The following is a 24679-nucleotide window of genomic DNA, read 5'->3' as shown; positions in this document are numbered from 1 at the left end:
ATGCCGCCTATATTCGCATCATGGGCAGGCCTAGATCATGCCTCAGCCCGAATCATTTACCTGAAGCTTTCCAAGCATTCAGATGCCGCTCCTGACTCCACTCCATCCTCTGGTACACAGTCACATTGTTTCCTCGATCAGTGAATAGTATCCTAGAGAGAGAGATACAGCGGCATCTCCCCGTCGACTCCCCATCGCCAAGCCACTGGAAGACCCTGTCCATTGGATGCGGACTACAGGTCCACTGGAGCTCCTTGTGCCGCTCCCTTCAACGGTGAAACAGACCGCGGATGGTTCTATCGGTCGATATACCTCTCATCTTTGCTAGCCCGCATTTCCAGAAGCAGTGAATGTATATAAACATCACCATGTCCGTCTGTTACATCTTGTCTCTTGCCAACACATCCGTTCTCTTCTTTCGTTTCATCTTTTTCTTCTTTTCCCCGTCGTTCCTTCGTCATGGCCGTTCTTTTCTTTCAGCTTCTCCCACTCCTTACTTTGGCTACTGGAAAGCCAGTTCTTCCGAGGCAGGCCTCGGATACCCCACAGGGCGCTCACGACCTGATCGACGTCCGTCTCGACGCTATTGGGAACTCCACCGTGAAAGCCTACATCACCAACAATGGCAATGAGGACCTCCGCTTCGTCAAGAGTGGAAGTATCCTTGACAATGACCATCCCACCAAGAAGGTCCAGGTCACCGGTCAAAGTATATCAGCTCCCAAATCCTTCATGTTTCAGCCCACCCAGTGCATGACTAACTCGTGTATTACCAGAGCACAACCCCACCTTCAACGGTGCCGAAGTCACCTATGTCAACAGTCATCTGACCAACGATGCCTTTGTGAATCTGCCCCGCAAGCAGACCATCGAGTCCGTCTTTGACGTCGCCGACTCGCATGATCTAACTGCCGGAGAAAAGTACTCGGTCGTTGCCGATGGCTCCCTCGAGTACACCCGCGCCAGCGACCCCAAGAAGTTCATCATGGTGCCTTATAAATCCAACGAGATCAGCTTCGAAGCCCCGGAGGCTAAGAAGGGCCTCACCAGTCGTGCCACGCTTGACTGTTCCGGCGAGTACAGCCAGAAAGTGAAGGCCGCGCTCGAACGTGCCGCGAAGATGGCCACCGCTGGCGCTAAGGATGCGCGTGACGGAAAGACCGGCCTGTTCAAGAAATTCTTCATGTCCGACTCTCAGGCTGATAAGACGGAGGTTGCGGACCGTTTGGATGCTATCGCCAAGGAGGCCACTTCAAAGGGTACCTTGACTTATTACTGCCAGCCCACAGGCCAGGACTCCTGTGGTGGTAATATCGCTGCTATTACCTACCCAACTGAGAACCGTGTCGTTAACTGCCAGGCTTACTATGAGACTCCCGCTGAGAGTGATCAGTGCAATTATCTGGATCAGGCTGCCATCTCGCTCCATGAGTTTTCCCATGCTACTAGCGTGTACACTATCTTGCAAAAGCGGCGTCACCATCTTATACTCTTTGATTGTTTCTCAAACCCTAATGCCAAGTAGCGCTAAACTATATAGGGAATAATTAAGGACTAACTATGTTCCGAATAATACCTGTCATTGTTGGAACAGTATAATACTATGATGTCATGTAAAAATTGTGTACCGGCTTGTATGAGCGATCCACGGGTGACTGGAAGCTTCTATGCAAACTAACGCAAACCGCAAGAAGTGGCGACAAACTGTCAACAATCACCTTCCTGTTCCTATCTGGCATTTCACGTACTTTGAGTTGTGCAGGAAGTTACTGAGTGGTGTACCACTAATGGCCCTGCTTATTATTCTTCTCGGCTTGTCAGCATTAGTCTTCCCCTATGATAAGCACCCTGTGAAAGCTGACAGCACATGATTCCAATGTTAGGCTCCTCGGCGGAATTTATTGCCTTGGGGAAACAAGCTCTACCCCATTTAATAACGATATTGCCACTCAAATGAGTGGATGGGAACGAACTCCATCGTATGCCCCTACCCCTGGTGACTTCGGCCGCGAACGTACGCCATCCGTATATTGCCCCTCCCCCAACCATACATATGGCGAACCTTCCACCCCATTGCGTCGAACTGGCTCTGGTCGTCTCGGCTTCCTTGATGAGGCTGAGTTCAACAGCGGAGGCACATATGACGAGGATCATCCTTCATCTATATATTATCTTATTGAGTGGAAAGTAACTCTCAATAATCGGTTCTTAGCCAAGGATACCGAACAAGACTTGGTCTTTAGGCCCAGTTGGTACTGGCAACAGATAAAAGAGAAGGCTGAACGTATTGTGCAACGCAAAAAAACTCGTAATCAACGAGTGCGGTCAGATGATACTACTATTATTGTGTCTGTAAATGATCGTTCACAACGTGATCTTACTAAGCGCTTTGAAAACACAGATATTAATTGGACATCTGTAGAGAAGCAACTCTTACAGTGGGAAAATTTATTTCGTCAGGGCAAGAAGCTCAGACTTTTTATAACCATTAACTATATAGAGGACAGCAACCCATCTCCCTCAAAAACTGACAAAAGAGGAACTACATCAACAACCAACAGAATGCTGCGTGACCTTGATGATCAAGTAAACGCTGAAGACTCTTCTGGACAACCTTCAGTTTGGCGGGACGTGTATAGGAAAATGCGTTGCCCTGGGCCGCCATGTCACCACGAAGGACAGTACTGCTGGCTGGATCCAGTGGGAAGAAAGCATTACAAGTTAAGAACGCATCATATGAGAGCCCTAGTTAAATATGTGCAACAAGGGGGAATCCTTGATACCCATGACGACATTCCCGATACTATCCGAGACCAGTTGTATGCAGAAGAGCGGCAGCGAACCGAGAAACGACAGAAAGCCCTGGATCGCTCCGCAAGTGGATCAGTGTACCCTCCAATTAATATTAATGTCGGGCCGACTCAGGCATCCATAACTCCCCACAATTACGCTGAAACCACTCCTTCTACTCAGGCTGATTCCGTGGATATTCCTGGGCCAATTGAAGTCGCGGTGGAAGAATATACCAATTGGCATCTAACACAAGTAAGCACCGAGAATTTCAGGGAAAATATTCGGAAAGCGCGTGACGTAGTGTTGGAAAACTGCCTTGACCTTGGTCAGCTTCTTAACCCCAACATTGGTCCCGACTTCTTCGTCAAAGAGGGTGTGAAAATTGGTGTCGCCTACAGATTTGTCAGCGATACTAAGAAATGGCTCAGCCATCGTAAAAGCAAAAGGGCTGAGGACTATGAGGACATCTCGGATTAGCAAGTGTTATACAGCATGCATCTATATACTAGAGAAACCGCCTTCATTGGCAAATGCATTATCTTTTTCCAGCTTATGATCACTGTATTATAATAATAATATGATAATACCCACCCATCAATATTAATGTTCTGCCGTCGCAGTCTTACGCCTCTTGCTTGGACATCTTGCTGCAAAAGCGGCTATAGATACAACGTCCAAGAATCTCAGTCCTCTCGAGATTTCTGGACCCCTAGAGACTTAGATTTCAGGGAATACGGCTAGTGATAAGAATCAAATGTCATTGATGACCTGCTAAAGGCATTGTTTTCTTTTGGAACTGCTGGCGCAGTAAAGATTGCATTTTCTGTTGAGGTTCTGTATTCGAGACTTTGTTGCCGGCTGAACATTTTATTTTTCTAGACCTGAATGGCACTGCGCTCACAATTATGATCATCAGAAGAAGTGCGTTGGTCAAGATACTATGGAAGACAATCTTCTGTGGTCGGAAGTGAGTAGACCATTTGCCGATCCTTACCCGAGCGATGAGCCAAGTTAAGCGGTGAGTTTGTGGTGAAAACATAAACCCCTTGAATAGTACCCCTGATTTCCTAAACAACCATCATAAAAAGCAAAACAGGAGCCACAGGAGTGAAATTACTTTCTAGTTCTTTTATACATGGCTTTACTTTCTTCCAAAAGACGTGGCTTTATAGGGTCAAGTTGAATTCCGAACTGTTTCACCAGAAGTGGGAAAGGAATTTCACATGAGTTATCTGTTGACCTGAACGAGCCAACTTCTGCACACAATGGTCTTAGTATGCTATGAAAAAACTGATATCCTATAAAATACTGATTGCTAAATAGTGTGGACTCCGCCGCAAAATCGAGCAACCATGCCAACAAAACATTATCGGTGTCGGTCAATTCGCTATCGTTCACAAGCTGAATAATAAAATCGTCCGGAAAGTTCCGTTAGATAAATCCTTCATCTATAGCACTCGTGCTCTCGAAATTGAAGGTCGCGTCTATAGCCACCTTGGCAAACATAAACGTATTGCCCGGTGTATCAGCTGGAGCGATGACTTCGTCGACTTGCGATATGAGTGTAATAGCGACCTCGAGTCCTATTTGAAGAAAAACTCCTTGACTAGCCACGCTAAATGTCGAATTGCTCGGCAGGCTGTCGAGGCTGTCGTCTTCATTCACGGAAAAGACGTTATTCATTCCGATCTTAGCGCTTGTCAGTTTCTGGTGGACAAAAATTGCAATATAAGATTATCCGACTTTGGCGGGTCGTCGTTACAGGGTTCAGAGGCCATTGTCATGGAGACCGCCTCCCACTTTCTACCACGGGATGAGGGTTCTCCAAATACTATCCAGAGCGATCTATTCGCCCTCGGGTCTACTGTATATGAGATTTTTCTCGGCAAGAAACCTTACGAGGGAATGGAAGAAGAAGAAGTCCAGCGCCTATTTTCAGAAAAAGTATTTCCAATACTAGATGGACTAAAGGATCAACAATGGAAGAATGTCATCCGAAAGTGTTGGATGTGCGAGTACGAACGAGCGTCAGATATTTTTAAGGACATTCCATCTGTTTCATACTTCAGGCACATCTTCGCCAGGGTCTAATCTATCCTTCCGAATGGTAATTTGGGTCCTACAGTTCACCAGAATTTGATTGGCGTTGACTAATGATAGACGATTGATAAGCATCGGCTACTGGGCGCTAGGAAATATAGCAGGTTATTCGCTATCCTAAAGATGAATTAGAAAGCATAAGATGACAACGAGGTGGTTTTTTACCTAACGATGGGTAGGACACTTTCCCTTTACTCTATTCGATGCCCCGTGCCGCATTTCATAGTTGCGACAAGTACTCCTGGGGCCGACCGCCGGTTTGTCAGGACAGTCAGGCCCAGGGACAATGCTGTATTTGTTGCAGTCTGGGTTTTTACATCCCTGACTAAAGATCGTAGTTGTTTTGTAATCGACGCACATTTTTTTCTCGCTTATTGTTAAGGATAGGATTTGAGTAAATTCAGATAATGATTTTGATTGAGATGCATGATGGAACAAGTGACCTTTTATAGTTGCTCTAATACAGGCGGCTAGAAAAACGTGCTCCTTGGACAAAAGCAACAGCCGCAGACCCCATACATGAGAGGAGTGCATGATTTTCTCTCGCTGGCAAAGTATCGGGTTGTAGGTGCCCGGGCCCAGTCTCAAATGTCCAATAACATATAGGAAGGTGGAGAGATGCATGGGCCCTTTTTTCTTACTGTAATCCTAAGAGCCTATGTGATGAGGACTGTAAGCGCCGTGTCGACGCATAGGTAATAAACATCCCTTGAGGTTCCAAACACCCCACCTCTGCCAAGTTAATTAGATCATGTAACAGATTTGTACAGGTCCAGTCATCACGTGTGTCTTATTTTTGTCGCCTTGATTCTAACAGAAGTGCTGCTCTTCTGGTAAGAACTGTTGTCAAAAGTATATTAAGCATGTATGTTTTTGAAAAACCCCGCTCAAGTCGAATATTGACTTACTTGTCATCGACTCTTCTTGAGTGTTGCTATGAAGCTCAGGTTGACTAGTGCAGCTTTGGCTTCGGGTTCAGATTGAATCCGGTCCCGCTGTAACCTATCCAATCAAGCAACTCCTGAGTGACTACATATTGAGGTCACACAGAGTGAATGCCCCTCCATCAACATATAATGGAGTTGGCAGCCGTGGATTTTGTCTCACAGAAATAACAATCAACTGATCAACAGCACGTATAAAAAAGATAAAAAAAAGAAGTTGTTTTAAATTATGCCGAAAAAAAAAGGAAGAAAGCTCCCGTTTCATAGCAAACAAGAATCAGCGCATGCATATATAACTCAGGAGTATCAGGACACTATCCCCGGTCGAGAACTTCTAGATGCCTTGGCAAGGTATTTTGTCGATGCTTGGAATTATAAATAATTTCTAACTAGAGTTTAGCCTACGTTATAACTCGAAGTATAGCGATCTGACTATTTTGTGTGGCTGTGAATCTTATGCCGTCCATCGAAGTATAGTCTGTACACGGTCCGACTTTTTTGCCAAAGCTTGTGATGGAAAATTCAAGGTGGGCCTTGAAGAAACGCAAGCATATAAAACCGTGTTTAGCTAACATGCTAATACTATACAGGAGGCTTCCACCCATAAGATTAGTTTAGATGAGGAGCCGGCTTTGGTGAAGCAGATGATTGAATACCTCTACACCTTGGATTATCAGGTTGACCCTCATGTCCCAGTATCTGATGCATGTGTCTCTGATGAGAACATTCTTGCCAAGTCCTCTGAGTTACAAGAAGGTGAAGACACTCCGTCTACTTACAGTAACTAGAAAGCGAAGGGCTGCTAGCCAATTTAAATCAAGTTTCTAACTTATCCAAAGAACCAGCGTGTACATCGGACCCCCTTTCCTTTCACATCTTGATGTATTCACTTGCAGATCGTCTGTTTATACAGGGCCTGAAAGCTCTTTCCCGACAAAATGTTCAACAGGAACTGGTTCAACGGTTGAATGCGAATTCGTTCCCTCAAGCAATTCTCGAGATCTATAACTCAACTCCCGAAAACGACCGAGGTCTGCGAGATTTGGTTGTTAAAATTACTATGGACCACTTAACTACACTACGGAGCGCGGATGAAGCAGAAGCCGCGGCTTTTCAAGACGATCTTTTAAAATCGGTTCCTCAATTTTCGTATGACTTGCTCGTGGCGATCATGAATAAGTCCGTATCAATCTGGAACCAAGGTGAAGAATGTAAGAAAAATTGGTTAAAGAAAACATGGGTCTGGCCAGTATAATCAAGCATGATGGTCCTTATAACAGTCAACTGGTTAGTAAATATAATAAAACAAGGGCGTCTTACAAATACAATATGTGCACTATAATCTTTCAATTGTCAGGCCGGAATTTCGGAAATGCCCTTCTGCGCTTTGTTCCCTACTTCCCACGGTATCAACACACCACTCTAGGAAGGAATGAAATCCCTGCTCGGGATTGTCTTCATAGGATTGCCAATGCCGTCGGATAAAGGCTTTCAGCTCGGAAAAGAACTCCTCAATTGGATTTAGATCTGGTGAGTACGGAGGCAGATATACCAGTAAAACCCCTGCTTGCGAACACATTTCTTCTATTTTCACAGAGTGATGGAAAGAGGCGTTGTCCATAATAAGAATAGATTTAGCAGCAGGATATTTTCCACAATGATGAAGAAGTTGCTCGATAAAATCTTCAAAGAATGATGCGTCAGTTGAGCCTTGGAATATGCGAGAAAAAATAATGCCGTCTTGAGTATATGCGGGAAGAATATGATACCGTTGGCCACGATGGAATTTAGCAACTTGGGTTGGGGTTACCCCAAGAGGTGACCAGCCTGTCCTTCTGGATCCTATCCGTTTGTCACATCCGGATTCATCCACATAAACAAATTGATATGAATGAAAATCAGATATAAGATGAAAATATGCATCACGCAGGTCTGGGTTTCTCTCCTTCGCTTGCTTCTTGGCCTTCTTTTTTGACCACTGTTCACGCTTCAGCGCACGGCTAATGCTAGATGTGGCTACTTCTACTTCAAACTCATCCCATAAAAAGAATGCCATTTCATCGAGATATAAATGAGGCTTTTTAAGAAGGTAATCGAGCAGAGTTTGAAGCATAACTGGTGTGAGACTTGGTGGCCGGCCGCCTTTATTTGGAGGCGCTCTCATGCTGCCAAAGAGCTGTAGGTTGGAACGGTGCCTCATGATGGAACGCTTGCTGCAGCCAGCAGCTTCAGCAATCTGAGAGACTGAGAGCTCACCACTCTTTATCATACCATCGATAAATTCCAGGACTGACGGAGCTAAATTGGGTGCCATCGTGCCTTGCTTTACAAGCATGATCAACATGATCTTCCGGAAGGATGTTTTGGTGGGTGGATGGAATAGCCACGTTTCCACTAAGGTAGCACTTGTACGACTGGGACAGAAAGCGTATATTACAGTCTGTCATGTGACTTTATCATACAGTACAGTACAGGCTACACAAAGGCTAGACTCTCGGAAAACTATTAAAGTAGTTTAGCGCCACTTGGCAGTAGGGTTTGAGAAACAATCAAAGAGTATAAGATGGTGACGCCGCTTTTGCAAGACAGTGTACAACCCGGGAACTGAGGATGTTGCCTACGGATATGACAGCGTCCTGCAGTTGAGTACTCAGCAAGCTAAGAACAACGCTGATTCGTTTGCCTACTATGCTTCAGGTATGTTCTTTATTCCACGGAGGTAGAGTATACCCAATGCTGATGTCGTCTATAGCCGCGTTTTTGAAGTGCGATGCCGACGGCAATAGCTCTGGTGGTGGCTCTAGTCCTGGTGCTGGCGGTCCTTCCGGTGCTGGCGGTCCTTCCGGTGCTGGCGGTCCTTCCGGTGCTGGCGGTCCTTCCGGTGCTGGCGGTCCTTCCGGTGCTGGTGGTCCTTCCGGTGCTGGTGGTCCTTCCGGTGCTGGTGGTCCTTCCGGTGCTGGTGGTCCTTCCGGCGCTGGTGGTCCTAGCTGGGGTGCCGGTGGTCCTTCTTCAGGCGGTCCCAGCTCTGGCAATGATGGACCCGGAATGGGCGATAGTAACACCACCCCCAACTTGCCATTTGGACAAGGAAATAACGATGGTTCTGAAGGTTCCGACTTTAACACTGGCTCCTTCCCTACTGGCAACTTTCCCTCCGGTCCAAGTGGTAACAACGGCAACTTCGGGCCAGTGGGAGGTCAGAACCAGGGCCAGTTCCCGGGTCAGGACTTCGGTCAAAGTTCCCCTCAGGGCCAGTTCCCCGGTCAGAACTTCGGCCAAAGCCCCTCTCAAGACCAGCAGTCCGACCAACCTCAGGAGTTCGATCAGGCTCCTCCTACTCCTTCCGGAAATAATGGAGATATCGGCAATGGCTGGTCTCCGCTTGGCCCTTCAGCTGAAATAGCCAAAGGCGTTCCAGTCGAGCTTCCTGGGGAATGGCGTGGGAACTAAGAAGTCGGAATTCCATAGCTCGTTGGATTGAGAATACAGAGTGCAGTGACTTACTCTTTTACATTCTTGTTTCTGGATGCCATACAGTATCCTTTTTTTTTCTGAGTATTTAGTTAGGATAGTTTTCACTGAGAAATTTATGATGCACATGTTATCGACTTTAGATTTGTATCGATACTTGATGTTGATTGTAGGAGTTTGCTGTCTGCAAAGTAGAATAAAGTTCGTATCTTCACTAGTAAATTTATTCTCTCATTGTCATCTGTCAAAGAGCCCCTTTCCCAGTAATCATATCAATTTCCCCTTTGGCCTACCTGAATAATTATACTTCCTCGATGTGTGAGGTTATAGCTATCAATCACTGGAACAGTATATGAAATATAAACCATAACAAAGCAGACATTTGAAAGCAGCTGATTAAGCATTATGTAAATCTCAGCAGAAGCACTTGGAAAAATAATATTGGAAAAATAAATAGGGGGGGAAATATAAGGAATATCATCATTTTCCATCATATATCTGGTCAGACGACAGCTTAAATGCTCCCTTCTGCAGTTCGTTGGCATCAACATGCTCTGGCTTGATATATCGGGCGGTCAATGCAAACCGTAGCTTTTTCTCCGGTACAACCGAATGCTTTAAATTATTAGGGTGGAATTTCAATACGGGGTATTGGTCTCCTCATACCTCGTAGTACTTCTGAAGACTCTCTCCATGCATCACCACGAGATCTCCATGGTTGAGTTCCATCTTGATAGCAGGAGGCGCTTCTCCACTTCTACTTTTCTTGAACATCTCTCTTCGCAGCTTGTCATATGCAGCTCGCGACAATTTGCCGCTCTCGAAATCATTCTTCAAGGCATGTCGTTGATGCTGGGATGCACAACCTTGGAGGACTGGATCAATATCCAGAAGCTTTTTGGATTTGCTGAATCCATGATAATACTTGTTCTTCATCCGTATAAACATGGTAGACCTGCTACCTAAAGATAGAGTGGCGATAGTTGGCCCTAACGAGGACTCTCCGTCGTCGTGGTACTTCACCGCATTAGCTTGTAGAACCTGTTAAAGGGAGGCTCACATACTCCAATTTTCATATCTTCAAAGTATCCTAGGACAAGTAGTTCATTTGGGGGAAGGAAAGTATCTCCGGTTTCATTAACCGCTCTCTCTGTTGCCCATGTCAAGCGTCCCAGTGCCCGTAGAATCTCACTAGGAGCTTCATCAAATGCCTTAGATGCTACAGACACGACGTATTTATATGGCATTCCCTAAGACGATGTTAATATATCTGAGGCACCAAAATTTTAAGAGATAACTCACATAATTGACTGCAAAGTGGGCAGTAAGTGTCCCAGCGACTGTGTCATGTAGTGGAATTGAGCAATCGATCATCTCACTGGGATCGTAGTCCACTTACCCACGCTTTGCTGCAGGGGATATCGTCTCAATCCCAGGTCCCTAACCTGCAGTTGTTCGAACAAGTCATTGGGACCATTACTAACGCTATTAATGGTCTTGTTCGAAATAAAATGAGTTATAAATCCCACTCCGTCAATCTTATACGTGAGCCTTCTATAAGGGTATACCGATTGGTCGTCAACCTCTGGAATCATAAATTTTGGATCGAAAAACATATTTCGCTTGATTGGGCTCAATTCAAACTCATCGATAACTGAGCGCAGAGTAATTGGATGCATTTTCGTCATTTTCTGAAACACACAGGAGCTACCAGTTTGACCTGACGTAGAGAGAATGTCATCTGCACATTTCCATCCGCTCCAAAATCTCCGAGAGATACACTTGGAGCATCGTGGACATACAATGCCCTTCCATGCAATGCGCGAGAAACTAATGTCCTGATTTCCTTTTTCCAGGGTCGATAATAGATCAGGGACAAGACTGTAATGCGGCTGCATCTCTGGATCAGGTGGCGTACGGTAGTTGATAAAGCTGGAGTGGAATGTCAGGTTAGATGAGGGTGTAGATGTATGGAGAACCCAGAAATTATCGCAAGCTGGCTGAAGACACATCCAGCCTTCTTCATATACGCGTGGACTCGTAAAGCCACACGCAGAGCACCGGGCTATTTCCGGCTTTGTCTCGGGATTACGCTCATGAAATGGAAGAGGCTCTGATGAGCCCGCGGCTGCCCACCAGCTCTGAGATGAGAGATCTAGCTTCTCAAAGCGCAACTTGGCCCCTGCCTTATCTCCCACCTTCTCATACCAAATATCTGTTATACGAAAGTATGCCATCACATTATATCGATGGGGAAGCTTCCTCCCTAGGATAGTGTTACGATCCCCTATAACATGGTTAATAACAGGGCATAGGTCTGGGGTTTTGAGGACTCACCGATGATCAGACCGACAGGAACCTTTAGGTTCATACTATTTATAAGACTTTTAAGGTGAGAGCTATCAGTATCTTGATCTTTTAGGAGGATCAAATTTCCTTCTGCATCTCTGGTACAACCACCGCCACTATTATTGTCAAATATAATACTACCAGAAGGGTACTAGAAGCCTGAACTTACACCCTGGTAATGACTACCTCGTCATTTATGTAAGAGCGGATTCCAGAATCTGCGTCAAGAAGGAATCCCCAGCACAGACTTCCATTATGGTATACACCACCTTGAACAGCACGAAACCATGGCAGTGCATCACACAAATCTGGACGATACTACGCCTAGCTCAGTAATGTAATATGCATTAGTTAACCCAGGAAACAAACCTCCGCCCAAGCTGGTGGTTCTCCGCAAACGGGAATGGTACGATCATCCTGATCAATAGCTTCCCTCACTTTGTTTATAGATGAAACTGAATCCATTAGTGATTTGCCAAGTATATCTGTAAATCACTCACCTGGTGAATTGAGCTTTCTTGGTTTTGCTATACGCCCCGTTACTACTGCTTGCGATCCAGCCCTAGAGGCTGTGGGTGAAATTCTGGGAGGCATTTAACAATTGATTAATTGAGTAGTCATTGCACTATTGTACTCCTTTAGCGTCGATGGAAGCGTAGACTTATAATGTGATTCTTTTAAGATTCGGAAAATTATTTTGAAATACATACACAATCTTCGGTTTCTCGATGGGTTTTCGGTTCAGTCAGCAACTTGGGTTAAATCTGTAGTCTGCAAGATCATTAGGCCTCAATACGAGCATATGATAAGTGATTCAAATAAACAGAGAAACGAGAAGGTTCAGACAGATGGTTTCACTTACTGGATGTACATGAAGACCACAGCACGTCTTAATCCAGCAGCTACCGGTCTGAAAATACCAACCTGTTATCTCAGTCTAGCTAATATGGCATACTCTGAGACACTCTTTGTATAGGCTAGGCACAAAGAGTTGACATACTCTTTATACTCCCTCGATGGAAATTGATAACAATTGATGAATAGAGAGAGCAGTTGTTGATCTCAATGAAAATTCAAGAAAGAGAGAAGAATAAAAAAGCGCACAACCACCTTCTAGTCACCGCCTGTCACGGGACTTATGGTCGCGTGAGAACACAAGTAAATAGTGTAAAGGTGTTTCTTATTTCTTTAGATAGTAAATGGGCTGCTAGCAATTTGTAATGAACTTGTTTCATCCTGTATGCTACCAGTAGAGAAAGAAAATCAGGAAATGAAGAAAGATTTCCTTAATATTAGCAGCTGCATAGGCAGTACTTCTGTTCTGGATATAGTACACAGCTTATATAGTGAGCATTAATCATTTTTAATGTGATAAACCTATGTTTGAATTTGTTCATTATACATTTAATCGATTTTTGTCTAATACAATTCTGTCAACTGAGTCCTGCTATGGTCATAGATAGGAAGCAGTTATATTTCCAAAGTATACATAATGATGTCCTGTTATCAGAGCCGCCATACATGTGTCCAAACTCTTAACCTAGAAGCATATGTCTAGAATTATATACTAAACAGAAAAATAGCATGTTAACTAACTATAAATCGCTATCCCACTGGCAGCTAGGGGCTAGTGCTGCGTCTGGCCGTGATTATTAACAGTCCTCGTTCGATATTCAAGAGTCTTGGCCAATCATGGACCGAAGAATCGTACAACATATCCTCCCTCGGTTGTCGGTTTCCCGAGGCGTAACCATCTTTGCAGGGGCATTTGTCTATATGTGCAAATTAATTACTGTTAATTCATTCTTATTACTTTCCAACAGAGAATAAAATATTGATCCAATCAGTTCAATAGACTATTCAGTGTTTGTGGCACAAACAAGGTGATCAAGGATGTGGTGAATTGGACATAACGATACATAGCAAAAGCCGACTACCGAATCTTGGGAGCTTTCCCCGCATTTTCGTCTCCCGATACTCACCTTCTAGTATTATTGCCCATTAATACTCCCTCCCTTCCTTTAACTCCGTTTCTCACACTTCTACTTCTTCTCCGCATCCTCGTCTTATCCCCCCCTTTATCTTACCTTTCTCATTCGCATATCCATTTCCTCGAAGGTTTTATTCGTATTATACAGAAGTAGCAATCCACGGCTGGAAAACCATGGTCTTCACTCCTGAAAGCTTCGCAGGCCAGCTAGGCCTAATTCCTGACAATATCCCGATCAGTGAGTTTATGCTTACAGATCTTTATGGACGTGTTCCACTAGGATCCTCGAGGGATCCTTTTACCTGCGGCTTTACCGGAAAGTCATACTCCTCATTAGAAGTGGTAGAGCGTGTGGATTTCCTGGCTCGAGCTCTTGGCAAAGAGTTTGGCTGGAGCCCCAACAAAGGCACAGAATGGGATAAAATCGTGGCGATTTTCAGCCCGAATACAGTATTATTCCTGAATCGAAGTCTTATGTACTCGGTTTGGCTGATAGTCTTTCTCTGACTAGATTGATACGCTACCATTGTGTTGGGCAACCCATCAATTGGGAGGAGCTGTATCGCCGGCTAATGCTGCCTACTCAGCCGCTGAGCTCAAGCACCAGCTACTTGATTCCAAGTCGACAGTATTGTTCACATGTCTTCCTTTGCTCTCTACCGCACTGGAGGCTGCTTCAATGGCCGGGTTCCCTCGAAACCGCATTTATTTAATCGACATCCCAGCGCAACTGACCGGCAGTGCAAAAGCACCTGCAGATTTTAAGTATGTTTCCCAGCTTATGGAGGCTGGGAAATTTCTCCCTAAATTAGAGCAACTTCAATGGTCGGTCGGTGAGGGTGCTCGGCGAACGGCATTTCTGTGCTACTCCAGTGGAACATCTGGCTTACCCGTAAGTGGACAAGGGCACAGAATGCTCGACGAAATTGTGACTCACCGGTATGTTGTTTCCAGAAGGGCGTCATGATCTCCCATCGCAATGTTATTGCCAATGTTTTGCAAATCAAGACTGCGGAAAAGCCGTATCGTGATTCTTTCATCCCTCCTGGAAGCCAGTCTCACCACACTGAAATCATATTGGGCCTTCTTCCTCAAAGTCACATCTATGCCCTGGTAGTTATCTGTCATGCGGGTCCCTACCGCGGTGATCAGGTCATTGTGCTGCCCAAGTTTGAGCTCAAGTCCTACCTAACCGCTATCCAAACCTTCAAGATAAGGACGCTGTTGTTGGTGCGTACTACAGCACATATTTCTATACAACTAATGTAACCGCTAACAATTTAATTATCCCAGGTCCCCCCAATTATCATTACAATGCTACGAAATGCCGAGGAGTGCGCCAAGTATGATCTTAGCTCTGTTACTTCAATATTTACCGGTGCAGCACCTTTGGGTATGGAGACAGCCGTCGAGTTTAAAAAAGGTTACCCAAACGTTATATTGCGGCAAGGATATGGTGAGGCGCCTCCAGTCACTTGTATCTTGTACAGCGGATGGATACTAACCAGTCTGTGCAGGTCTCACGGAGACATCAACTGTTATCAGTACGACATACCCACGTGATGTGTTCCTCGGGTCGTCTGGCTGCCTACTTCCTGGAGTCGAAGCCCGTATCATGTCACCAGAGGGAGAGGAAATCACAACTTATGATACTCCGGGTGAGCTTGTGGTCCGTAGTCCGAGCATTGTCATCGGATACCTGGGAAATGAAAAGGCCACCAAAGAAACCTTTGAGGATGGCTGGATGCGCACTGGTGACGAAGCTGTCTTCCGTCTGAGCCCGAATAATAACGAGCATCTATTCATCGTTGATAGAATTAAAGAGTTGATCAAGGTCAAGGTTCGTATTATCTGTTAAAACAATGCAGCACTGCATCGACTAACCGCGTCATTATAGGGTTTGCAAGTTGCACCAGCTGAGCTTGAAGCTCACCTCCTTACTCATCCTGCTGTTGCAGACTGTGCCGTCATCGCTATCCCAGACGAAGCTGCTGGGGAGGTTCCCAAGGCCATAGTGGCTAAATCTCCTTCCGCTGATGCAGACGACGAGGCAACTGCGAAAGCCATCATTAAGCATGTGGAAGAACATAAAGCGCGGCATAAGTGGCTAAAAGGTGGTGTTCGTTTCGTCGATACTATCCCCAAGAGCCCAAGCGGCAAGATTTTACGCCGCTTGCTCCGTGACCAAGAGAAAGAAGCTCGCCGCAAAGCTGGCGTCAAACTATAAAGAGAATCTAAGTATATTAAGACTCATCTGATTCAATGCTTAGTTATGTTTTTTAAAAATTTTTATCAGGATTGCCAATGTCTTGGGTAGCGTTTAGGGCTGAATATAGCTTAGAACTAGTTAGACAATAAAATAGAAATGCTCTATCAGAAATCAAATATTTTACCACAGAGCCAAAAAGGCCGTGGCTCTTTAGTCAGAGTAATGTTGGCTTCTGCTCTTCTGACCCGGATGTTTCAGTAAGCCATGATCGCTGTTTGCACTGTTTGATCACCGCGGGGACCGAGGAGATGAAATCGAATTTCTAAGCGGAAGTCCGAGATTCTTGATCAGCAAAAAAAAAAAAATCGACTGCACAGCTTTTGCCTTTGGTCGCTACTGGAACATTCATGTCACGTCTCTCAGCATCCAAAGTACAGTGTGGGATTCGCTGAAATACACCGAATTGCCCAACGTTGACTGTTTCCCTCGCTTCTATATTTTCCCATCGCACCTTCCGCCGTTTCCTCAACGGAATATCACCGACACCATGTCCTCTTCACAAGACCCTCGCCGTGAACACGAGGATGACGCTTTTGTGGATGCTGACGAGGCGGAGGAAGTCATAAATCGCGATGAAGACCATCCAATGGATTCCGACCCCGAAGATGAAGACCAACCGATGTTGGAACAGGAAATCACTCTAGAGAACGACTCTTCCGCCCATTTTGACCACCACAATGACTCTGTCTTTTGTATCGCTCAGCACCCTGTTCACTGTTCTATTGTCATTACTGGCTCTGGTGATGATACTGCATATCTTTTTGATTCTACCCCACAGACGGAACGCCCTGTCCTGCCACAAAGTTACGAGTCTAACCCACAGCCAAAAAAGGAACGGGATTCCTTGCTGCCTATCCTTAAGCTTGACGGACATACAGACACAGTCAATGCAGTCGCATTCACTGAACCTAAGGGAGAATATGTTGTCACAGCCGGTTTAGATGGTCGATTGCGCGCATGGCGCGATACCTCTCCTCAATTAACTGGACTTTCGTGGGAATTTGTCGCAGAGTCTCAAGAAGTGGAGGAAATCAACTGGGTCGCTGTTTGCCCATGTGAAAATGGTGATGAAGAGAAGCGCAACGTCATCGCTATCGGTGCTAGCGATGGTAGTGCCTGGGTATTTCGCATCGACCACAAGGATGCTACTCAGCCGATATCCATCATCCAGACTTTCTTCCAACACACAGCATCGTGCACTGCCGGTGCTTGGACGCCCGATGGAAAGCTCCTAGCCACTGTTTCTGAAGATAGCAGTTTCTATGTGTACGATGTCTTCGGTGCTGCCGCCGCCGCAGGTGTTTCTTACTCTGGCGGAACCAGCGCCGTTATCGGATTGACCGCCGAAGACCAGCGGTTTGCTGTTGACGGTGGCCTCTATTCGGTTGCCATATCTCCAGGCGGTGGCATTGCTGCCCTTGGTGGTGCCGAAGGACACATTAGGGTGATTGGTCTTCCCCGTCTTACTTCTCCTGGTGGCAATACGTCGTCCAAGTCGAAGGGCAAAGCATCTGGAGCGCAGGCACCCACGAGCGCATCTGCCGCAGGCACCCTTCTTGCATCTCTCCAAGCTCAGTCCGATGGAATTGAAACCTTGTCCTTCTCCACCCCACCCTTGACTCTCCTTGCAGCAGGTTCAGTTGATGGATCAATCGCGCTATTTGACGCCGCACATCGCTTCGCTGTTCGCCGTCACATCAAAGAGGCGCACGAGGGTGCCGTGGTCAAAGTTGAATTCTTAAATAACCGTTTGTCCTCCTTGGCCCGGTCTAACCCTCCTGCATCTACTGCCGCGATGCAGGGCCGACCTTGGCTTCTCACTTCTGTCGGTATGGACGGTATTGTGAGGCGTTGGGATGCACGGGGTGGAACTGCAGCTGCAGCATACGGACTGCTAAACGAGTGGAAAGGCCACCTGGGCGTCACCGAGAATGAGGAAGGGGAGGAATCAGGCGGTATCATGGGCTTTGTTCAAAGCCCGGACGGAAAGCGCGTTGTTACAGCGGGGGATGATCATATAAGCTTGATATTTGAGGAATAATTTAACTACCAATGACAATAGTGACTGTTGAACTGGGGGTATATAGACATGGATGATAAAAAGATGACGTTAAAGAATTCAAAGAGAGTACGCTGGCTAGTTCTCGTCGTGGCGCTACGAATTCACTGGTAATGTCGAGAATAGCTCTAATAGCTCAAATACAAACGGCAGCCTTAAAGGAGATAGCAATGCAATTTTAATATAACAGCCAACAGATAGTATGTACATCCGACAAAACAATCAACCCAAGCGCCATTTGTAGAGCAAGGGCTCATCCCTGACAAATCAGATCCTGTATTCCATCGAGAAACCAGTCTTCCCGTCATGACACCAATACGGCCTCCATAGAACCACTTCTGCAGAAGTGATTTAGGCCAAAAACCCCTTCTATCATGTAATGATGCGTCCGTTTGCATCCCAGGGTATCTCTCATGTCTTCTATCGTAGGTGGGCTTTTATTGATAACATTCCCTCCTACCCCGACATCTCGGTATCAATTGCTTAGTGATGGGCCTCGCCATGATGGTGGTCGTCCTTGAGGAAGAAATGCTCATATGCGCAGTAACCGGCGAATGCAACGCTGGCAATACCGAAGCCGGGGAAAATACGCTTGAAGCGGTTGGCGCGGCTGAAAGGACCGGTGTATCTCCAAGTCTCACTGGGAAACTGTTAGTGGGAAAGAGAGGAATGGTAAATGAGCACATTTATCCGTACTATCGAGCCCAAGGGTCTCTCTTGGCATACACCGACCGAGGCGATGCCGCGGCCTTGAATTCCTTGATGTCGAATCCGGTGGGGTTCTGGGCGGGCATGGTGAACGGATCTGAGATGGTTGACGGGAACAATCGGTATTGAAGAGAAGAGGACGAGAGGATAACGCGTCTGCACCTCAGTCCACAAATTCCGAACCAGTAATGGGTGGGTTGGCTAAAAAAGGCGAGGGATAAAATAGCGGGCACAGGACGGAAGGGAGCGAAGTTGAAGCTGTACAAGAGCGAGAACTGCCTCTTGGCGCGCTAAGCCGTATACGGCGATGTAGCTTTCCGCCTCTTTGCGCCTGCGAACCTCCCTCCCCCCAGCACCAAAAAGAACCGACCGACCACGCATCCGCTTGACCTCTCCCTCCACACTTTCAGATGCATGACCGCCACATAGCATTGACACCTACACCATGCCACCTCCTGTCGGCAGATACGGGCCTACTGGCCTAAGTGCTCCCTATACACACTTACAACAAGCCCACCTACAGCAACAGCAAGCCCAACATCACCCGGGTCACGCCCAATCGGCCAACACGGCTCTTCCACCTCCCTCCCTCGGTGGCCATCCAGGTTTTGCGGCCGGGAATCCGAATACCAACATTAATCCCTTCTCGATGTCCGGGTCCGGAATTGCGAGCGGCATGTCCGTCGGGTTTGGTGCCGATGGCGGAGGCACCGGTCTCGCCAGCCATGCGGCTCAGATGGGCTTCGCGAGAGGGGCCCAGATGCAGCAACAACAGTTACATCAGGCCCATGATGGTCGACTAGCACTGGACACAAAGGCAGGCGGTGTGAAAACGCGGATACGTGACGTATGGAAGCACAACCTAGCGCAAGAGATGACACTTTTAAGACAATTGGTGGAAAAGTATCCTTATATCAGCATGGTAAGACTACCGCCAGAACGGCTTTCTGGAAGCTCTCTGGCCCCGAACGATTTCGATCGAGTTGTCCTTGATTGTGTATAGCGAAGATTATTAACTCTAGGTTAGGACACCGAGTTTCCCGGTATTGTTGCACGCCCCATCGGTGCGTTTACGAACAAGGCCGACTACCACTACCAGACCCTCCGGTGTAACGTCGATCTACTGAAGATGATCCAGCTTGGAATTACACTCTTTTCCCCCGAGGGAGAAGTCCCTCCTCCGAATGCCACCGACGCTAATGGCCAGTCCTTGGGGAATGGCCTCGTGCCGGCCCCATGTACTTGGCAATTCAATTTTCGGTTCTCATTGGAAGATGACATGTATGCACAGGAGTCGACGGCTATGCTCGCCAAAGCGGGGATCGATTTTACGATGCATGAGAAGAACGGGATCGATCCACATGAATTCGGGGCGCTCTTGATCAGCTCAGGTCTCGTATTGCTGGATGATGTGCACTGGGTTTCATTCCATTCTGGCTACGATTTCGGCTACCTGATGAAAATCATGCTTTGCACGCCTCTTCCGGAGAACGAGGAAGAATTCCACAAACTTCTCAACATCTTCTTTCCATCACTGTATGACATAAAGTACTTGATGAAACATGCAGGCCGCAATCAAGCTGTCAACGACTCCCCGTTGACTCAAGCTGCTGTTCAAATTTTGACGAATCTGGGCCAAAAATCGGGGCTTCAAGACATCGCCGATGAACTTGGTGTCAAACGAGTCGGTATCGCTCACCAGGCCGGATCGGATTCTCTTGTAACGGGAGAGATCTACTGGAAGATGCGACAGCTTGTCTTCAATGGCACCATTGATGAAGCTAAATACTCCGGTCAAATATGGGGGCTGAACGGTCAGATGCCGGCACTACTGTATCACATGCAGCCTCACCAAACACCTAATCTCAACGGGGCCACTATCTACTCAACCACGGGCACCCCAAGTACACCTAATGCCCCTCAGCCTGTGACCGGCAATCAAACTCCTCAGCATCATGCTGGTGGAGTTCTGACGCCTGGGGCAGTAGGCGGAGTGCTGGGGCAGTTTCAAATTGGAAAATCATGAGACTTGGTTTGGCCGCAGATTTATTCCATATATCTAGGCTGTTAGATTGGTTTGGCTGGGTCTGAGAGCTTCATCTTTAGTTCTTGTGTTTTTCAATTCTTTACACTTGTTTTTGTATAGGTTCCGGGCTTCCTTGTTAGAGGAACCTTGGTGGCCATCTGAAGGGCCTTTGGCTCTTTCCTGTCCCAGTCATCACACTCTTTTCTTTTGTTGAATTCTCTCTGTCATCGCCGGGTCTCCACTGTAGGTTTACTTACTTTTTTTTCCTTGGGAGAGAGGATAAGGAATTGATACGATATGAGGGATGTACATACCATGCGGCACCACTGGGGTGTCTCGTTTGTCTTTTTCTTGTGGCATTTTCCTGGCTCTTTATGTTTTCTTCAGTTTTCGGTTCATCCATGGGGTTCGTTGCCTAAGATCCTTTGCATGACCTTGGAGGATGGTGTTCGCGCGGGGTGTACGGTGTTCGTGTACGCTGGAATATGATTTTCAATTCATGTAGCTTTACTATCCTTTTGCATTTCCGAGATCGTAGGCGTTAGAACTGGCCATGTGGATGTCTGTTGGCTTCTTCAACGCTTTGTACGTGTCTTATTAAACTATCCTTAGGCTAGGACTGCTATCCTAGGGCAAGGTATCCATACTATTGTCAGAGGGACTGTTGACCAGCAGCCTCACAGAGTGTCCTATCCCGTATGATAGGCTACAGTCTCCATCTGGTAAGGCGATCGACCTTCCTTCCCACGAGCTTTTCCAAGGCAATCACATCTGATACCCCACGCTCTGTGCCTCTAAGCCCGTGCGGGGGGACACACCAGGCAAGGGTTTGTGTTACCGCATTAGGGATTAGTGGCACAAATTAGCACGCTAGACTTGATCAGGCTAACCAATCCGGGGGCGCCTTATCGCTCGTGTTATCTGCACTGTCAGATTTGCTTTCACCCCCAGGTGCCAGCTCCTTGCATTGCCAGCAGCGATGCGCCAACTTATAAGATTGGCTACTCCTGCAGAATCTTAAAATAAATGTCAATCTTTTGTGTGACCGCCTGGACTATCGCATCTTGCCTTGTGTCACTGTTGCATCTAACGGCAACTTAATCTAAATCAACCGATACTGCGGTCATATAAACAACACCGTGGTAGGTAGGCATCTAGATATACATGCCTGAGACGCAGACTTCCTCACCCGCAACAAAAATTGTCTAATATCTCGTCCTGAACCATGGTCTTTGACCGTCTTCAACAGTTGACCTACCAGGTCAATGCCACCTCCCCTCCAGCGCATCCTTTTGACCCCCTCTCAACAGCAGAAATCGACGCTGCTGTTGCCCTTATCCGAAAGGAACATGGCACGGTGAACTTTAACGCTGTAACCTTGTATGAGCCGCGCAAGGCGGAGATGATGGCATGGCTGTCAGATCCACAGAAAGCCCCTCGTCCCACACGCGCGGCTGATATTGTTGCCATTGCTCCGGGGGGCAAGGTTTATGATGGAATCGTCGATCTAGATCAGAAGAAGATTGTTCAGTGGAAACATACACCCGGTGTGCAACCGCTAATTACGATGGAGGATTTGCAAGATGTGGAGCATATTGCCCGGAAAGACCCGAAAGTCATCGAACAGTGTGGCATTATTGGGATCCCGAAGGAAGATATGGATAAGGTGTATTGTGATCGTAGGTTATTTTTGGTTCTGAATCTGTTTGACTGTCATGGATCAGAATTAATAACAAAGAACAACAGCTTGGACCATTGGGTACGACGAGCGTTTTGGGACGAGCATCCGGTTGCAGCAGGGTCTTATGTACTACCGTCCTCATGTCGATGATATGCAGTACACGTATCCTTTAGATTTCTGCCCTATCTACAATGCCGAGACGAAGGAAATTATCCACATTGATGTCCCTCCTGTACGGAGACCCATCAGCAAAGCCCCTCCTAATAATTACCACCCGGCAGCGATCGAGAAGGAGGGGGGTTTCCGAACAGACTTGAAGCCAATTCACATCACACAACCCGAGGGTGTGTCATTCACAGTCAATGGACGTATCATTGAGTGGCAAAACTGGAGCATCCATGTTGGTTTCAACTACCGAGAAGGGATCGTTCTCAACAATATCACTTTTAATGATAAAGGAAATATTCGTCCCGTCTTCTACCGTCTTTCGCTGGCCGAGATGGTGGTGCCATATGGAAATCCCGAGCATCCTCATCAACGGAAGCACGCTTTCGATTTGGGAGAATACGGTGGCGGCTATATGACGAACAGCTTGTCTCTTGGTTGTGACTGCAAGGGTGCTATTCACTACATGGATGCCGCATTTGTTAACCGTGCAGGAGCTAGCACCATTGTGAAAAATGCCATTTGCATTCATGAAGAAGATTCAGGTATTCTATTCAAGCACACTGACTTCCGTGATGGATCGATGGTTATCACCCGTTCCAGAAAATTAATTATTTCCCACATCTTCACTGCCGCCAACTACGAGTACTGTGTATACTGGATCTTCCACCAGGACGGTACTGTCCAGCTTGACATCAAACTGACTGGAATCCTCAACACCTATGCTATGAACCCAGGCGAGGACACACATGGCTGGGGTACCGAGGTCTACCCTGGTGTCAATGCACACAACCACCAGCACTTGTTCTGTCTGCGAGTGGATCCCAATATTGACGGGCCCAGCAACACAGTCTTCCAGGTTGATGCTACCCGTGGTTCTGGGGAGCTCGGAAGTACTGAAAATAAGTATGGTAATGCGTTCTATGCCAAAAAGACCAAGTACACTACACCACTTGAGGCGATGTCGGACTACAACGGTGCTACTGGCCGGACATGGGAAATGGCCAATACCAACAAGCTGAACCCTTATAGTAAGAAGCCTGTTTGTTACAAGTTGGTCAGTCGTGAAGTTCCTACCCTGCTTCCCAAGGAGGGTGGGTTGGCCTGGAAGCGAGCTGGATTCGCCAGGCATGCTGTGCATGTCACCAAATGTAAGCCTTTGTTTTTTTTTTTTTTTTTAGCTCCTTCACTAAGTGGCTGGGACTTATCTAACATTTCAAATAGACTGTGATGATCAGATCCACCCTGCTGGTCGCCACGTTCCACAGACCTCTGGTGAGCCTTCACTGGGTCTACCGGCTTGGATCGAGGAGGCTGGCCCTAGTTGCTCCATTGACAATACGGATGTCGTATTGTGGCATACTTTTGGTCTGACGCATTTTCCGTCTCCTGAGGATTTCCCTATTATGCCAGCAGAGCCGATGACTTTACTTCTTCGTCCAAGGAACTTCTTCACCCGCAATCCAGCTTTGGACGTGCCCCCGAGCTTTGCCAGTACCCCATCCCAAATTGCAGCCAGTAGCACAGCATGCTCGTGTAAGAAGAGTGATGGATCCAGCGTACAAGTTTGAAGATGTTCTTTGTTTTCATATTCTGCTATTTTCACAAAGTATGCCTCTTATATTAAGCCTTTATGGATCATGAGCTTCTTACGATACATTGACATTGCATACTGGTTTGCCAAGTTATATTATCCTTTTCTCATCTTCAGCAAATCTCTAAGTAGTTCAGTTAGTATACGAACGCCTAACGGAACTATAACCCGCAGACACGTTTGTAAACATTTATACCCATAAGACTCCAGGCAATAGTGATGTTTATCACCGCCATTTAAGCTGCTTCCTTAATGAATAAGTAGTTTGATAGGGATAAATTGGCCACCATCATTGGCTCATATATAGATGTGGCGTCGCCGTGTTGATTAAGCAAGCAGTCATATCGATTCACAGTAAGGGGTATAAATACCGTGTGAAATTTTCAATGTGGTAGTTATGCTGTTGATGAAGCTGGTCTGTATATATATTTCACAGCAACTATTTCTCTTTTTCTAACAACGTTCATAGAAGAAAATGCTTCCATATAAAGGCGGAACAATCTAAGTCATAATCTACTAATCAATATAAC

The 24679-nt window shown here is 46.5% G+C and overlaps 10 protein-coding genes across 10 annotated transcripts; 8 read left to right on the top strand and 2 right to left on the bottom strand.

The window, feature by feature from the left end:
- Positions 1–459: 459 nt before the first annotated feature.
- On the top strand, positions 460–1525 carry ATNIH1004_006405 (uncharacterized protein; the record flags this gene model as incomplete). Its single annotated transcript, XM_033571037.1, has 2 exons — positions 460–709; positions 777–1525. 2 exons carry the CDS (start codon positions 460–462, stop codon positions 1523–1525), a joined length of 999 nt encoding a protein of 332 aa, XP_033427069.1.
- A 428-nt stretch (positions 1526–1953) lies between these two features.
- On the top strand, positions 1954–3270 carry ATNIH1004_006404 (uncharacterized protein; the record flags this gene model as incomplete). The annotated part of the gene is made up of 1 exon (XM_033571036.1): positions 1954–3270. One exon carries the CDS (start codon positions 1954–1956, stop codon positions 3268–3270), a length of 1317 nt encoding a protein of 438 aa, XP_033427068.1.
- A 788-nt stretch (positions 3271–4058) lies between these two features.
- Positions 4059–7092, top strand: ATNIH1004_006403 (uncharacterized protein; the record flags this gene model as incomplete). The annotated part of the gene is made up of 4 exons (XM_033571035.1): positions 4059–4067; positions 4117–4737; positions 6428–6617; positions 6677–7092. 4 exons carry the CDS (start codon positions 4059–4061, stop codon positions 7090–7092), a joined length of 1236 nt encoding a protein of 411 aa, XP_033427067.1.
- A 1087-nt stretch (positions 7093–8179) lies between these two features.
- ATNIH1004_006402 (uncharacterized protein) lies at positions 8180–9287 on the top strand (the record flags this gene model as incomplete). Its single annotated transcript, XM_033571034.1, has 3 exons — positions 8180–8203; positions 8423–8534; positions 8590–9287. The coding sequence occupies 3 exons, from the start codon at positions 8180–8182 to the stop codon at positions 9285–9287; spliced, it is 834 nt and encodes a 277-aa protein (XP_033427066.1).
- Positions 9288–9788: 501 nt separating this feature from the next.
- Positions 9789–11679, bottom strand: ATNIH1004_006401 (uncharacterized protein; the record flags this gene model as incomplete). The annotated part of the gene is made up of 8 exons (XM_033571033.1): positions 9789–9923; positions 9975–10270; positions 10369–10558; positions 10611–10648; positions 10708–10753; positions 11111–11240; positions 11445–11595; positions 11646–11679. The coding sequence occupies 8 exons, from the start codon at positions 11677–11679 to the stop codon at positions 9789–9791; spliced, it is 1020 nt and encodes a 339-aa protein (XP_033427065.1).
- A 2142-nt stretch (positions 11680–13821) lies between these two features.
- On the top strand, positions 13822–15874 carry ATNIH1004_006400 (acyl--CoA ligase; the record flags this gene model as incomplete). The annotated part of the gene is made up of 6 exons (XM_033571032.1): positions 13822–14097; positions 14159–14539; positions 14602–14877; positions 14941–15103; positions 15165–15487; positions 15545–15874. 6 exons carry the CDS (start codon positions 13822–13824, stop codon positions 15872–15874), a joined length of 1749 nt encoding a protein of 582 aa, XP_033427064.1.
- A 529-nt stretch (positions 15875–16403) lies between these two features.
- ATNIH1004_006399 (WD40 repeat domain-containing protein) lies at positions 16404–17957 on the top strand (the record flags this gene model as incomplete). The annotated part of the gene is made up of 1 exon (XM_033571031.1): positions 16404–17957. The coding sequence occupies one exon, from the start codon at positions 16404–16406 to the stop codon at positions 17955–17957; it is 1554 nt and encodes a 517-aa protein (XP_033427063.1).
- A 501-nt stretch (positions 17958–18458) lies between these two features.
- Positions 18459–18769, bottom strand: ATNIH1004_006398 (NADH dehydrogenase [ubiquinone] 1 beta subcomplex subunit 3; the record flags this gene model as incomplete). The annotated part of the gene is made up of 2 exons (XM_033571030.1): positions 18459–18615; positions 18672–18769. The coding sequence occupies 2 exons, from the start codon at positions 18767–18769 to the stop codon at positions 18459–18461; spliced, it is 255 nt and encodes an 84-aa protein (XP_033427062.1).
- Positions 18770–19128: 359 nt separating this feature from the next.
- On the top strand, positions 19129–20709 carry ATNIH1004_006397 (CCR4-NOT core DEDD family RNase subunit POP2; the record flags this gene model as incomplete). Its single annotated transcript, XM_033571029.1, has 2 exons — positions 19129–19605; positions 19711–20709. The coding sequence occupies 2 exons, from the start codon at positions 19129–19131 to the stop codon at positions 20707–20709; spliced, it is 1476 nt and encodes a 491-aa protein (XP_033427061.1).
- Positions 20710–21934: 1225 nt separating this feature from the next.
- CAO1 (peroxisomal copper amine oxidase) lies at positions 21935–24126 on the top strand (the record flags this gene model as incomplete). The annotated part of the gene is made up of 3 exons (XM_033571028.1): positions 21935–22388; positions 22456–23706; positions 23780–24126. The coding sequence occupies 3 exons, from the start codon at positions 21935–21937 to the stop codon at positions 24124–24126; spliced, it is 2052 nt and encodes a 683-aa protein (XP_033427060.1).
- Between the last annotated feature and the right edge of the window lie 553 nt (positions 24127–24679).

The sequence above is a fragment of the Aspergillus tanneri genome (assembly GCF_003426965.1).
Source record: "Aspergillus tanneri strain NIH1004 chromosome Unknown AapTan_4_pilon_pilon_pilon, whole genome shotgun sequence".
NCBI lineage: Eukaryota > Fungi > Ascomycota > Eurotiomycetes > Eurotiales > Aspergillaceae > Aspergillus > Aspergillus tanneri.
Note: the sequence above shows the minus strand (reverse complement) of the source record. Positions and strands in the feature narration are given on the sequence as shown.